This window comes from Corylus avellana, chromosome ca2, assembly GCF_901000735.1.
Source record: "Corylus avellana chromosome ca2, CavTom2PMs-1.0".
Lineage (NCBI taxonomy): Eukaryota > Viridiplantae > Streptophyta > Magnoliopsida > Fagales > Betulaceae > Corylus > Corylus avellana.
Window position 1 is genome coordinate 4,046,218 of NC_081542.1, and position 15,168 is coordinate 4,061,385.

General features: G+C 35.2%; 1 protein-coding gene across 1 annotated transcript; it reads left to right on the top strand.

Annotated features, from left to right (window-relative positions):
• Window positions 1-3,675: 3,675 nt before the first annotated feature.
• LOC132170413 (protein transport protein SEC24 A) lies at window positions 3,676-13,223 on the top strand. The gene is made up of 14 exons (XM_059581394.1): window positions 3,676-3,792; window positions 4,921-6,014; window positions 6,102-6,240; window positions 6,440-6,630; window positions 7,329-7,436; window positions 7,535-7,738; window positions 7,910-8,141; window positions 9,070-9,219; window positions 9,722-9,878; window positions 10,563-10,690; window positions 10,786-11,108; window positions 11,195-11,383; window positions 12,197-12,463; window positions 12,803-13,223. The coding sequence occupies exons 2-13, from the start codon at window positions 4,974-4,976 to the stop codon at window positions 12,428-12,430; spliced, it is 3,096 nt and encodes a 1,031-aa protein (XP_059437377.1). The 5' UTR covers window positions 3,676-3,792; window positions 4,921-4,973; the 3' UTR covers window positions 12,431-12,463; window positions 12,803-13,223.
• Window positions 13,224-15,168: the final 1,945 nt, after the last annotated feature.

Sequence of the window (15,168 nt, forward strand, 5' to 3'; positions counted from 1 at the left end):
CATATTTATTATTATTATTATATATATAAAAGCCGAGTTTTGATGTAGAGAGTGCTTAGAATTGCGACACGTGTCTATATTAGAATTGCGACATGTGTCCATATTTATTAAAAATCTTAAATTTTATTTTGTATGATTAATTTATTAAAAGATTTGTCATGTCCATATTTTTTAATTGTTGTTTTCCTCTTCTTCCAATGAGATTGAAAGTTTATTTGATCAGTTTTATGAAAATATATGTGACTCCGAACTATGATTTAAGGTATGAGATATTTGAGATGAATGTATCTTTGTGCTTTTATGTATAAATTTTTAGCAATTGTGAATTGATGATCTTTAGTTTGTTTCTTGAGAATTTTTTTTGTACCAAACACCGTTTTAAATTAGAGATTAGGTATAATATGTTTCCATTTTGTTTTGTGAAATTTTTTGTTCAGCCTATTTATTTTATTTTTTATTTTTTTCATTTGCTTTTTTGAATGTTCAGAATTATGAGTTTTATTTTTATTAAAATATAATAGGTATTACACCAAAAATATTAAAATTTTATGCTAATTTTATATTAGTACTTTGATAATCAAAATTCATGGTTTCTTGCCTTCTTTTTTTTTTTTTTCCTTTCTTTATTCTTTTCATTTTAAACTACACATATGGGGACGAATTTAGGTTGTTTTAATTTATTTTTTAGATTAAGGGAAGATTGAAATGATTTATTTGATTGTATTAAATATTGAGTGAAAGATTTTGTTATTTTTGTATCCATAAAATAAATAAATAAAAAAAATTTGTTATTTTGCTTTGTATTATTTTTTAAATGTCTAGAATTTTATGAGTTTTATTTGTTTTGAAATATAATAGGTATTACACAAAAACCTGTTGGGTTTAGGGTTACTCTCAGTTTTGCTACCATTCTCAATATATTGTTATAGGATTTAGGATTTAGGGTTACTGTTCTAATTTATATATTATTTTTCATTCAAATTTCTTATTGTTCTTTTGTAAATTTAATTAACTTTGTTGTTCATTATGTTTTTTTGTGTTCCAATATTCCTTCTACAATTTTTTATCTCTTTCTTTAATGAAAGAAATAAAACTACTCCTATGATAATAAATATTTTAATATGTTTTATGGGTCTTATGATTTAAGGGTCTTATGTTTTAACTCATTCCAGCTGGTTTTAAATTACACATATGAGAATTTTTTAATATGTTTTAATTTATATGGATTAAAACTAAAATTATATATGGTTCTTATGATAGTATATTTTTATGTGATTTATATATTCATGCAAACTTCTGTGTAATTGTGTCACTATGTTCAACAATATGCTGTTGAATAACCTTTTGTATTTTTATTTTTTTTTATATTGAAGTAGGCATGATAGATTTGACCTATAAAAAAAAAAATACAATGGAGATGTGTTTTAAGTTTTAAAATCAAATTATAATAAATAATCCCGCGCATAGTGCGAGTTCTAAGCTAGTATATAATAATAATAATCTACCAAAACGACTTCATTTTGATGTTTTATACCATAAAATAAGACATAAATAATAAAAAAACCCCATTTAAAATGAACTATATAAAAGATGTTCAAGTTAGGTCGAAACACAAAAATAGGCTCATGCCTAAAAAAAAGTTATGCGATGTGGTTTTGGGTTTCAATAACCGCTAGCTTATGGTTATTTCAAAATTGCTAACCCCTAAGACGGTGTAGTTGCAATTACTAAAATTTGATAACTGCTTAAGCAATTGCGGTTAGAGACAATAAACACTAATCGTAATTGCTTGTACGCCCATCACATTTGGCAATATAATTGTGCAGACCAAAAGCAGTTTTAAACTAAATCGTATAAAATTTTTGGTTTGAGTGTGTATTTGTTTTTCAATAATAAACTATGTTTGTTTTTTTTTTTTTTTTTTTTTTTTTTTTTTTTTTTTTTTTTTTTTTTTTTTTTTTTTTTTTAAAAATATATTAACAAATAACTTAAAACACAAAACATTCATCCATATAACCAAAAAAAAAAAAAAAAAATTCCACCTCTATATATCACATTAAATTTTTTTTTTAACTTAAAAAAAAGGATAAAATCTACTTAACTCCCTTAAACTACCACCACAATGACAATCAACCCCTCAAACTACCACCACAATGACAATCAACCCCTCAAACTATCAATTACGACAATTTACCCCAAAACTACCAAAACAATGACAATGTACCCCCCTAATGCTAGCAAAATGATGAAATTACCCCTATAAATTTGTTAATAAGACTAAAATACCCTTAAAAATTTGAAAAAAAAATTAAAATTTAGTATTTTTTTAATAAGGGTAATTCCGTCATTTTATTTAAAGAGGTACATTATCATTGTTTTGGTAGTTTATAGGATAAATTATCGCAATTAATAGTTTAAAAATAGATTATCATTAGGGTGATAGTTTGAAAGAGCTAAATAGACTTTATCCTTTAAAAAAAAAAAAATGGAAACACCCCCACTCGAAAACCGGCTCCTCTCCGTTTCAAGTGAAATGGAGAGGAGCGAGTGCCACGTCTTTTTTAAAAAACAAATGGCTAGTTAACGGGGGAAAAGAAAAAATGTTGAAGTTAACGGGTTCTGAAATTGTGCGCTGTCGTTTTGCCATTGTTTCGCCGGTTGACATCATCTTCGTCTCCGGTTGCGGATTTGGAGGTGAGGAACGCCATGATATTCACTAGAGATGACTCTCTCCCTTTCGCTGACACCATGGCCGTACGAATTGAAACGGCAGGGTTCTCTGCGTTGGCAACCATTCCTTCGTTGAGGTTCTTCATCATCATCATCATTCTCCTATACCCATTTTGTGACTGTGTGAGTAGAGTGCGCTCTTGTTAAGTCGTTTGCATTGCATCACCAACAATTGCTTCTTTTGAGTATAAGCTGATAATACTGCTAAGAAATTTGTTCGAGTCTGATAGGTTCCAATCAAAGCAAATCAACGAAACTCACAAACGAATGAGAAACAGAGCAAGAACTAAATCGCAAACAACTGCTTAGAAAAATTTCACAACTTTTTCCTTTTCTTTTCTTTTATCTTGGCGTGAAGTGAACCCAAAAACAGTATTCAAAGTGCACACTCACACACTCACAAAATGGGTATAAGAGAATGATGATGATGATGAAGAACCCGAACGAAGGAATGGTTGCAATTTGCAAACAAGGAGAACCCTGCCGTTTCTTACTGCCATGGAGTCAGTCAGCGAAAGGGAGAGATTCATCGCTAGTGAATACGACGGCGTTCTTAAACTTCAAGTCCACAACCGGAGACGACGACAAAAAAAGAAGACGGAGAAGAAGATGATGTCCGCCGGCAAAACGACGACGGTTGTCGCCGAGAGTCGAGACCAGTGTGTAAAAAGCTTCATGGGTACTGACGGAGAGCGCACACACTTCCTGACTTCCGGAGCCCGTTTAACTTCAACATTTTCTTTTCCTCCGTTAATTAGCTGTTTTTTTTTTAAAAAAAGACGTGGCAATTTGTCACCCTTAGATCAGATCTGGGCCATTAACTGGCAACGGAGAGGATCCGGATCCCCACAAACGTTAGGCTGAGGCACAATACATCACAAAAGGAGAGGTATAAATAAACTAATTAAATTACTGATTCAATATTAATTAGTTAGAAAAAAAAAATATAAGCTAAAGCTAACTCCCCGTATTTGTATCCAACTCGATACAGCACGCACGCTCTCGCATCCTGCGACTGTCCCGTTGTCCGTCCCTTCTCCTCCGATCCGTCCCAGGTGTCAGGTGACGCTCTCTTCTCTAACCGATCTCGATCTCTTGCAAATCTCTCTATGCCTTCTTTCTCTGTGGGAGATCTGTCCACGTAAAAAATTGCGTATGTTTTTTGTCGTTTTGGGTGCTCGAACTTAATTGCTCCCTATGTATCTGTTTCCTAGTTTGTCAATTTAGAGCGAAAGTCAGCTTAATTGCGCATTAAATTTGATGGGTATTCGTTGTTTCATTGATTTAATCAGATTCCAATCGTCAAAGCTGGTTTGCTATACGAATTGTTAAGGATTTGATCAGTTTGGTCTAGTGGGCATTGTGAGTTTTGGTTTTAATGTTTGTTTGAACTGTATGTAAGTCTGTGTCTTCAGTTGTTGTGGACTCTGGGGATTCTGAGGATCAGCTATTATAATCCAATTTGAGGTTTGGGCTATTAAAAAAACAGTTGCGTGATATCACTTGTTAGTCCATTGCTGAATATTTCCCATTATTTGGATGCAGCCATTCTATTCTAACCCAGTTGTGATTTTTTTTATGATGCTTTCTTAATGATGCTTATAGTTCAAAAGTATTGCACGAGATTTGTAGATATACATGTGTGTGTGCGCGCAAGCAACCGTGGCTTTTTGCTGAATTTGTATGGTAGAATGGCTGGCAAAGTAAGCACCTGAGAATAGATGAGTTTGACTTAACATTTTCTGAAGATTGGTTGTTGATGGGTTCCATGCGTAATTGATTATTTGAGTTTGACTTTAAATCGACACTACTTCTATAATGATAGTGTTACTTCTATCTTCTTTCCCATTTATTTTCTGGGAGGATAGCTGAAGATAAGTGCTCTGTGTCAGCTAGAGACTGGGCATTTTATTGTTCACTATCCAATGCATTACTTGCTTAAGCTCTGGGTATTTGGCCAACAAATAGATTAAATGCTTATCCTTTCTGTAGTCACCGATGAGGTTGGTGCAAGGATTCTACTCTACCTATGTTGATTCTTTAATCGATGTTTAGATGTGCTTTGCATTGTTATGGTTGTTCCTATCTCGTGATGTTTTGAATGTCTCTTTAAGGGTGACATAATGATTTTTTATTGCTGCTTTGTATGAACCATAATGACTCTTGTGTTTCTTGCTGTCATGGGTTTAGGTCATGGTACTGTTGCTATAACAAAAAGACCAAGTGATTATTGATAAAAACCCATGGGGACTGAAAATCGTGGTCGTCCTCAATTTCCTGCAAGACCTGCTGCTACGCCTTTTGCTGCTGCTCCTCCTCCTCAGAATATGATGCCTTTTTCATCATCTGGTCCTCTGGTTGGATCAGAGGCCTCTGGTTTCAGACCTACTCCACCAGCTGCTCCCCTTCCTACAGTGCCTTCATCCACACCGGTGGTTGGATCACAGGCCTCTGGTTTTAGATCTCCCCCGCTAGCTAGGTTTAACGATCCATCTGTACCTCCTCCACCAACGTCAAATATCCCACCTCCTGTTGGACCGTACCAGCGTTTTTCAGCATCACCTTTTCCTTCAGCAGCTCAAGCACCTCTTTCACATGCCCCACCTTTGGGGCAACCAGTAGCTCAACCTCCTGCTCCACCAGCTTCTCTTCGTCCGCAGTCTCAGATACCTCCAGTGCCAATGGGATCTCCACCTCAAAGTATAAGTTTTTCTTCGCCCAATGTGAATGTTCCATACTCTTCATCAGATTCAACATTTCCAGCTCCAAGGCCAAATTTTCAGTCATCATTTCCTGGATATGCCCGTATGCAGTCTAATGCAGATTTACAAGCTCCGCCTATACAGTCTCCTTTTCCTCCTCACCAAGGAGGTTATGCACCTGCCCCTCCAGCTTCTTCCTCTCCTTTTCTTACTCATCAAGGAGGCTATGTTCCACCCATGCCAGTGGCTGCACCACTGGGTCTGCAGTCAAGGGACCAAATGCAGCATCTTGGCTCTGGACCTCCTATTGGTTCCATCCAAGGTTTGATGGAAGATTTCAGCTCACTCTCTGTTGGGTCTGTTCCTGGATCAGTTGATCCAGGAATTGATCTTAAAGCACTGCCAAGGCCATTAGATGGTGATGTGGAACCAAAATTGTTCACTGAGATGTATCCTATGAATTGCGATCCTAGATATCTACGACTTACAACAAGTGCTATTCCGAATTCCGCGTCTTTGGTATCAAGGTGGCATTTGCCTCTCGGAGCTGTTGTTTGTCCACTTGCAGAAGCTCCTGATGGGGTGGGTGTCTCTCTAAACTCAATATGATAAGAGGGCCAAAATTGGACGTACTGTGATTATCTTTTTAATTGCTGTTCTTATCTTCAGGAAGAAGTGCCAGTAGTTAATTTCGTTTCAACGGGAATTATTCGCTGTAGAAGATGTCGTACATATGTCAATCCTTTTGTGACATTTACAGATGCTGGGAGAAAGTGGCGCTGCAACATCTGTTCATTACTAAATGATGGTAAATTTCAACTTATTTGCTTCCCCTCATCCCCAAGAAAAAGGAAAAACCACACAAAAAATAGGGAAGTTGTTAATTAACTCAAATGAAAATAAATGATGTGTGAAAGAAACTTGTTTTGAGATTAGCATCTTGTACCTTCTTCTGAGATTAAAATGGTAGCTGAGCTTATCTAATTTTTCTCGACTTTCTTTTTCAGTTCCTGGTGAGTATTTTGCTCATTTGGATGCAACTGGCAGAAGAATTGATTTGAATCAGCGGCCAGAGCTTACAAAGGGTAGTGTGGAATTTGTTGCTCCAACTGAATACATGATGCGGCCGCCCATGCCTCCAGTATATTTTTTCCTCATTGATGTGTCGATATCTGCAGTCAGAAGTGGTATGATTGAGGTAGGCACTTCCAGTTATATGGTAGATACAGCCACTGAAATTTTAGGACTAATATGTCTCATGCTATATTATCACATATGTATGGGAAATGTATGCATTATTTGTGTACTATGCATATTATTGTAAGTTATTATGGTATATTGATGCATGCTTTTCGAATCTAAAAGAAATATTGATTGTGGGTTTCCTAGTTCATTTATTACGTAGTTATATATCAAAAAAAATAGATGACATATTGTTGCTTGGTCTATGTCGCATGTTTTGTGCAAACGTATGATGAGTAGGCACCATTAGTTCTTGTAGCCACGTGTTACCTCACCTCCTTTAAGTGAGGGGCATGTCTTGGGTTCAACTCATGGTGGGCGAGGTGGGATTCCCCTAGAGGAGAGGGGGGGACGCCTTCCTCACATAGTCCAGCCTAGTATAGTTTTGGGCATTTTCTCTTACATGGCATTGATACAGTAGGTCACAGTTTCCCCATTAAAGTCGGAGTGATATGATTGTGAAAATTCCCTTGGTAAGGTGTTTTTCATTTAATTATCATTATTATTTAGCAGATTATTCTTTAAAACATTTAAATAGAAAAAATATTGGGCCTCTGTGTCGTTGTTTGGGTCTTGACATTAGTAATAAATAGGGAATCTATGTGTGTGTGTGCATAATTTGAATTTATGTTTACCTCTAACATTCTTATGCAGGTTGTGGCCCAAACGATCAGATCTTGTTTGGATGAGCTACCTGGCTACCCCAGAACACAAATTGGATTTGCAACTTTTGACAGTGCGATACATTTTTATAATATGAAGGCATGCAATTTCTGTTACTACCAATTAATATAGCTTAATTCTTTTTTCTAATTCAGCCAAAATACTTGCTGAATATTTTGTGGGTTTTCCATGTGCAGTCATCTTTGGCACAGCCACAAATGATGGTTGTCTCAGATCTGGATGACATATTTTTACCATTGCCAGATGATCTCCTTGTCAATTTGTCTGAATCAAGAAGTGTTGTGGAAACATTCCTGGATAGCTTGCCCTCCATGTTTCAGGACAATGTGAATGTGGAATCTGCTTTTGGTCCTGCTCTTAAAGGAGCTTTCATGGTTATGGTGAGTTTTACCCATGCACGCCACTTTAACTTTGGCCGATGATGAGTTATATCTTATTTTCTTGATAATTTTTGTATTTCCAGAGTAATGTGGTCATCAAATTATTTCTTATTCCTCCACAAAGTACTTTGGTTATTCAATCACTCTGAATTAACCCGTCTCTCTCTGCAGAGCCAACTTGGGGGAAAATTGTTAATATTTCAAAACACACTGCCATCTCTTGGTGTTGGCCGCTTAAAATTGCGTGGGGACGATCTTCGTGTTTATGGAACAGATAAAGAACAAACGTTAAGACTTCCTGAAGATCCCTTTTACAAGCAAATGGCTGCTGAATTAACTAAGTACCAGATAGCAGTGAATTTATATGCGTTCAGTGACAAGTACACTGATATAGCCTCTCTAGGTACATGTTATGATTTCTGTTACTCTATTTTCTGTTTAGGTGACTTAAGTCAAAGCTATATTGAAAAAAATTGAAGACCTTCTGTCGATACTTCTTGACTCTTCGCTAAAACGTTATGTACTTCAAACATGTTTTCCAGTATGTGTGATGAATTATATTGGAAGTATGGTTCTATGATATATTTTGCATTTAGCTATTACATTTGAAGCTTGCTTGTCTCTCATTCTCCACCTCTTGATATTTTTTGGAGGATATTTTGAGTATGTGTATACAGAACTTTTTCAGTACCTTTAATGTAGTGTGCCTGGCCTGAAACTGATACTGACATAGGAATGTTGATTGGTCAGCTAAAGAGTTCAACATTCTAAACATCAGGTTGATTATATGAGCATTGGCTATTAGATGTGTTCCTAAATTTGTAACTTGAAGTAAAAATTGAGTTGTGGGTGTAGTTCTTAAATCAGATGCTTTACTATCAGATTTTTGCAATGTCTGTTTTAAAGATTTTCTTAATCTTCCTTTGTTTGGTGGATCTTACTCAACCATTTTATGCAGAGGATGTACTGATAATACTACTTATGGACTTGAATTTTGGGTCTGAAATACATATGCAGGATGCTTTCTTTTGGTAATTTTTGGCGTTGACTATGTAACATGGACCTATTATGGAACGAGTCATATTTATTGATTTTAAAGTAAACTGTAAGCTCTCAGTAGTTTTGTTTTGTTTTGTTTTTTTTTTTTTTTTCCTACTATCTCTAGGCATCATTGCTCTGTTTATTTGTATTTTTCCGACTGTTTCCCATGTATCTACAAACTTCATCAATTCCTAGGCTGCAAAAGTTTTGACCTATGAGGTTTAAACTTAACTGGTATTTAAAATATATGAGACGTAATATTTATTATTATTTACTATCATTCAATGTAGGAACTCTGGCAAAATATACTGGAGGTCAGGTGAATTATTATCCAAGCTTCCAATCTGCCATTCATGGAAAAAAGTTGAGGCATGAGTTAACCAGAGACCTTACACGGGAAACCGCCTGGGAAGCTGTCATGCGCATAAGATGTGGAAAAGGTAACCTGTTCATGATGCTCCATGAACATCTTTATCCTATACATACCACATGCATAAGTACATAGCCATAATACATACATAAAAAATCACACACATCATTTGATGGGTGCCCTAGTGAGAATGATAGGGCCTCATAACTCTAGGTATCAAATGGTTATTCTGTACAATGATTTAAAGCTTTTAGTGGCTTGTGGAGTTATTAAAGGAGAATGATGATGGGAAAAAAATATGAAATGATGTTTTCCTTCCTCAAAGAAGTGATTTTTTTTTTTTTTTTTTCTAGCTTACATTTTTAGTTATGTTGTCTTAAAAAGTAAAGACAGGTGACTCTCTGAAATAGTGTAGATCTATTCTGATGGTTTTGGTTAAAGTATAACAACATCATGCGATGTACATAGGGGGAGCTCCAATGGAAAACTGCCTTATCATATATAATTTATACATAGGAGTTGATGATTATTTTCGTTCTTAATCTGCTGATTATGTATGTTTGTACTTCTAGGGGTCCGCTTTACATCTTATCACGGGAACTTTATGCTAAGATCTACGGATCTAATGGCGCTTCCAGCTGTAGATTGTGATAAAGCATATGCAATGCAATTATCTCTTGAAGAGACATTACTGACGACTCAGACAGTATATTTCCAAGTTGCCTTGCTGTATCCTTGTGTTGGAAATGCTTGATATATATTCTGACGTACAAGGTGTTTCAATGTTTCATGAGTAATATAGCTAAAAATTACTGATGATTTCTTTTTACATAAACCCTATTTCATTTCTGAGGCCATTTGCTTATGCAGTCTGACTGAGAAACGAGAAAAAACAAATTGTGTTTGACAGTTGTAGCCATTGAAATGACTAATTGATGGGCTCTCTTCACCCACTTATAATTTGCATAAGAGATCCTTTGAAACAAGAAAGTCACTGCAGCTCTATTTTTCAGCAAACTATTACATTTGATGGTTCTTGTGCTGATATTCATGTTCCTGGATATCCAGGGGATTATTTTAGAATTATTCATTATAATCTTCCTTTATTCAGCAAACTTTGATGTTGTATGGTTTCCATGTTGTGATGATCACATTCCTTGATATTTAAGAGACCTTTTAAGTCTAATTTTCTTCTGTTAGGCATGAGAACAAATACCCATGTTGATTTTTGTTTATATGATCTTCTCCATTTCACCAAATTTGCTTTGGGACATTGTTTCTTGTTATGGCCTTTTTTTTTTTTTTCAATGACTCATTTGACTTTCTATATTGTGGGGAGTTCCATTGATTACTATTGTTTTGGACATATTCATAAAGGTTTCTGGTTATCAAAATGTCCTTAACAATTAATAGATATACGGCATCTTGTGGAGAAAGGCGTATTAGAGTGCACACGGCAGCTGCGCCAGTTGTTGCAGATCTGGGTGAGATGTATCGTCAGGCTGATGCCGGTGCCATTGTCTCCTTGTTTAGCAGGCTTGGTACAGTTAAACTGGACCCTTCTGCTATTGATGTCATGTTATTGTTGATCCTGATTTTTTGTTCTTTTTGTAACATTAATTGAAATAACTTGCAGCAATTGAGAAAACATTGTCACATAAGCTGGAAGATGCGCGAAACTCTGTGCAACTAAGAATCGTCAAAGCCCTTAAAGAATATCGAAATCTCTATGCTGTGCAACATCGCTTGGGAGGCAGGATGATATATCCAGAGTCTCTGAAGTTCTTGCCTTTGTATGGATTAGCAATTTGTAGATCAACACCTCTTCGTGGAGGGTACGCTGATGCTTCACTTGATGAACGCTGTTCAGCAGGTTACACAATGATGACTCTACCAGTTAAGAAATTGTTAAAGCTTCTATATCCGAGCTTAATTCGACTTGATGAGCATCTTTTGAAGGTATGAATCACTGGACTCAAAGTATGCACTCGTGATGTATTTAATGTGGAAATCCTCAGAATTGTTTCTGCTCCTCATATTTGCAGGCATCTGCTCAGGTTGATGACTTAAAAAACCTTGACAAAAGGTTACCGCTGGCTGCTGAAAACTTGGATCCCAGAGGTCTTTATTTATATGATGACGGATTTCGGTTTTTCATATGGTTTGGTAAAGCTCTTTCACCTGATGTAGCTATGAGTTTACTTGGGGCAGACTTTGCTGCAGAATTATCAAAGGTACGATGGATCCCCAGAAATAAAGTTTAAAAAAGAAGAAGAGATGCTTCTGATGGTACATCCAAAAAAGAAAGAAAGTGTACAACGATCTTTGTTGTTATTTGTCGTCTCAACCTGGAGGCTTGCACCATTTTCTTAGCAACTTGGATGCTTTTAGCAACTTTATACGTATTTAGCTGAACCTTTTTTTCCCTTACGCTGTGGACTTTGATTCCCCCTATACATGTCCTCATGGGCTGTTTGGGAAATTCCTAGAGTGTTTCAGCTTGGGTCCAATCTTGCTGTCTTGTTTTTATAAACAGTGTTGTAGTTTGTCAATCTTAACCAGCCTTTTCTTGGTCCGAGGTCTCTGCGACATCTAAGGTGGAATTTTCAAATACATTTGAGCCTTTATACAACAAAAAGCTTTTCTACCAACAATCAAATTCTGAATTGGTCACTTATCCACAGCTGACCAGCTTCTGGGGTCCCTTAACAACTTATAGAGAAATTCACTTGAGAATTGTGCCTCCCTCCAAAGTTCTTTATTTTCACTTAAAATAAGAATAGTCATTTTAGCACTTTCTGCGATTTGAATGCCTTGGTTTTATTAAATGCAGTACTGGTGCTTAATTTTATTTAATTAGTGTAGATGTGGTTGCTTTGCTCAGCCATTTGTTTAGTATATCGTTGAAAACATTTTATAATCTTCAGTGTTTCATGAAGTCCCTTAAATGCGTGCCTGAAGAACTTTTACCTCAATCTTATTAAACTTACCTTTTCCTGCAAGTTAATCAAGATGTAATTGACTTGTTTATTTTTTCTGAGAATCAGGCTACCCTTTACGAACATGATAATGAAATGTCGAGGAAGCTGATTAGGATACTTGAGAAATTTAGAGAAAGGGACCCTTCATATTACCCACTGTGTCATCTTGTAAGACAAGGTGAACAGCCCAGAGAAGGCTTCCTTCTTCTTTCCAATCTTGTTGAGGACCAGATGGGCGGTACAAATGGTTATGTGGATTGGATTCTACAAATACACCGGCAAGTTCAGCAAAATGGATAATATAACAAGTTCAGAGAAATCTATGATACACAGGTAACGACTTCTAAAGTTGATTTTGGCACTTACTTTCGTGGTTGCTTCAGAATGCATTCAATGTGCTCTACAGCTCAGTTATAAGTTATATCTTTTTGCATGGTAGAATATTCTTTGCATAGTAGAACATACAACACAATATTTTTGAGGTTAAAGTGCACTTGCTTTTTCTTTGGGGGCGGTGGGAGGCAACGAAAGGGGGATGACAATGGAAATTTAGGAACTATATAAAAATTATAAACAGCTTATTCATAACAACCATTTCTCTGTTTTAAAACTACAATTTGTTAGTGAAATGATTTTTGCTTTCTGATGTCATCCTTTACTTGAATTCTGCAGGGGCTTAACGGGGGGCATGTTCTGTGCCTCATCTGTAAATTGATGGAACCCTTGAATTCAGACAAGGGTTCCCCTTGAGAAGCATCAATGGTTTAGATGATGAATTTGTCACCATAAATATCGATCGATTTGTTTGTCCACTATAGGATGTAATAATTAGGGGAGATGTAGTTAGTGATATAATCTTATGCTCTGCTTGTTTTCAAATTGAGAAGGAAAAAAAGATCAAATTTTTGTATGCGACATCATGACTATTTTTGGCAATTTTTCTAAGTTGTGTTGTATTTTGATTTTTTTTCCCCAACATACCATAATTGTCTGGTAGAGGTTCTTTCTGCAACAGCTAGCTCACTAAATTATTGGATTTTGTTCAGTTACAATGATAATTTTATTTTGATATTTGAAGAAGCATTTGTTCCCTTTTGTTATCTTTGGCTTTGCATCAATCCACTTATTGATGCATTTAGCAAGCTCCCTGTGCTGCATATTTTGGTGTTATAGCTCAAAACTATCAGATCAGCGGTGTTGGGCAAACACTAGAAATGACTCGTTGGAGCTGATTACCAACCCCAAGAAGCATATTCAGTTGCTTCTCCCCTTTAATTTCAAAACAGGTCTTTGAAATGGATTCGAATCTCTAGCAATTTGTTGTTTAGATTGTTAGTTATTCTCATAGCAAATATGAGAGTTTTTTATGTGGTTTACCTGTCCAAGCAGGGGAGCAGACTATTAGACTATCCAAGGTTTGTTCAGGTAGATAAGTCTTATAAGAGCTATCTCATATTTATTATTTGAATTGTTAGCAATCTGAATAATAAAATTACTGAGGATCCCTATCTTGTGATGCTTTCCTATTCTGTCACTCAAGCGATGATGCTTTCTATTTTGTCACTCAAGAACCTTTATAGCATCTTTGCTGTTGAAAAGGTCAATCTCAATTCTGCAAGCTTCCAGCTAACCAGATGACATAGGCAAAGAGAGTATCTTCATCAACAAAAAAAAAGAACCTGTCACGAATCTTATCAAGTAATGTTATCAAGGAAAATGCCACATTGCTTGTCATGTGGCTGTTTATATTTTAATGGTTAACGTAATAAGTGTCATGTAAATTGTCATATCATTTTTAAATTCTCAAAATAAATCAAAAAGTTGAAAAAGAGAAAATGGTAACAAATAAGAGATTTACCATTTAAGGCCGGAAATTAGGACATAAGATCAACTAGGTTGGAATAGGTATTATCCCCCCTTTTTTTTTTCTTTTTTTTTTTTAAGAAGAATCAATTCAATTTGTAACTCTCTTTGAATTCTTTAATTATATTAAAAATTTCATACGTCTGTGTAGGTGCACGCCATGTCAGATACAGCATGTTGCTGACCTAATCTTTTTGTGTCCATCCGGCATTGATCATTTTTCTCACCATGAAATGACAAATGTGATCATGATTGTAAACTAATAACATTACCTACTTTTTTGACATTTAATTGTGCCCTTTTTTGTTTTTTATTTTTTTAAAAGAAAAATTATACTTATTTCCACAAATTCTTATTCAATTTATAATGTCTTTCTAAAAATTTAAAAAGTTGGCAAGGTACTCTACCGATCAAAAAAACTCTTTGATTTTTTCCGTTAAATCTTAACAGAAGAAGCAAAAATGACTAAACTATCCCTTCGTAAAATGAAAAATTGCAAAGAACATAATGTAAAGTCATTTTAGGGTGTGGTTAGTTGTAATTTGAAGAACAGGCTGCTAATGCTCTTGAGTTTTTTATTTTTTATTTTTTTATTTTTATATATATTTTTTTATTTTTTTTATTAAGCGTAGATTGATCAAAACTCAGAATTGCCAGGGGAGCACCGCCACTGCCATTAGGAACGTTGATCCTCCTCCTGCAACAAGAAAATTTAGGCCCTTATTTATTTTTTAATTTTTTAATTTTTTATTTAGGCCTTTTTTTTTAAAATAGTCTTTAGTGGGGGTTGGGGGAGCTTGTTAAGTTTGACAGGTTATTTGTTTTTACCAATCTTTTTCTTTGTTTTATATTGTCTCCTGTCCCTACTTCCCTAATCATCACCTAGTTTTCCTATTTCTTTCTTATTACCACCACAAAAATCATAAAAAAATAATGAATATCATGTTAAATCATCTTTTTTATTTTTTTAAAAATAGAATCAATGCCTGTACTCATCTAATATATATATATATATATATATATATATATCTCTTTCTTTGATTCAGCTACAGGCTACTACAGGCAGCGTGCCTAATTTTCTATATCCATCATTGACTTTAAATAAAGCATTGTCTGCTTCAGATACAAGGGTAGTGTTGTAATTTCGCTAGATTTGATACAATCTAAGAGATGGG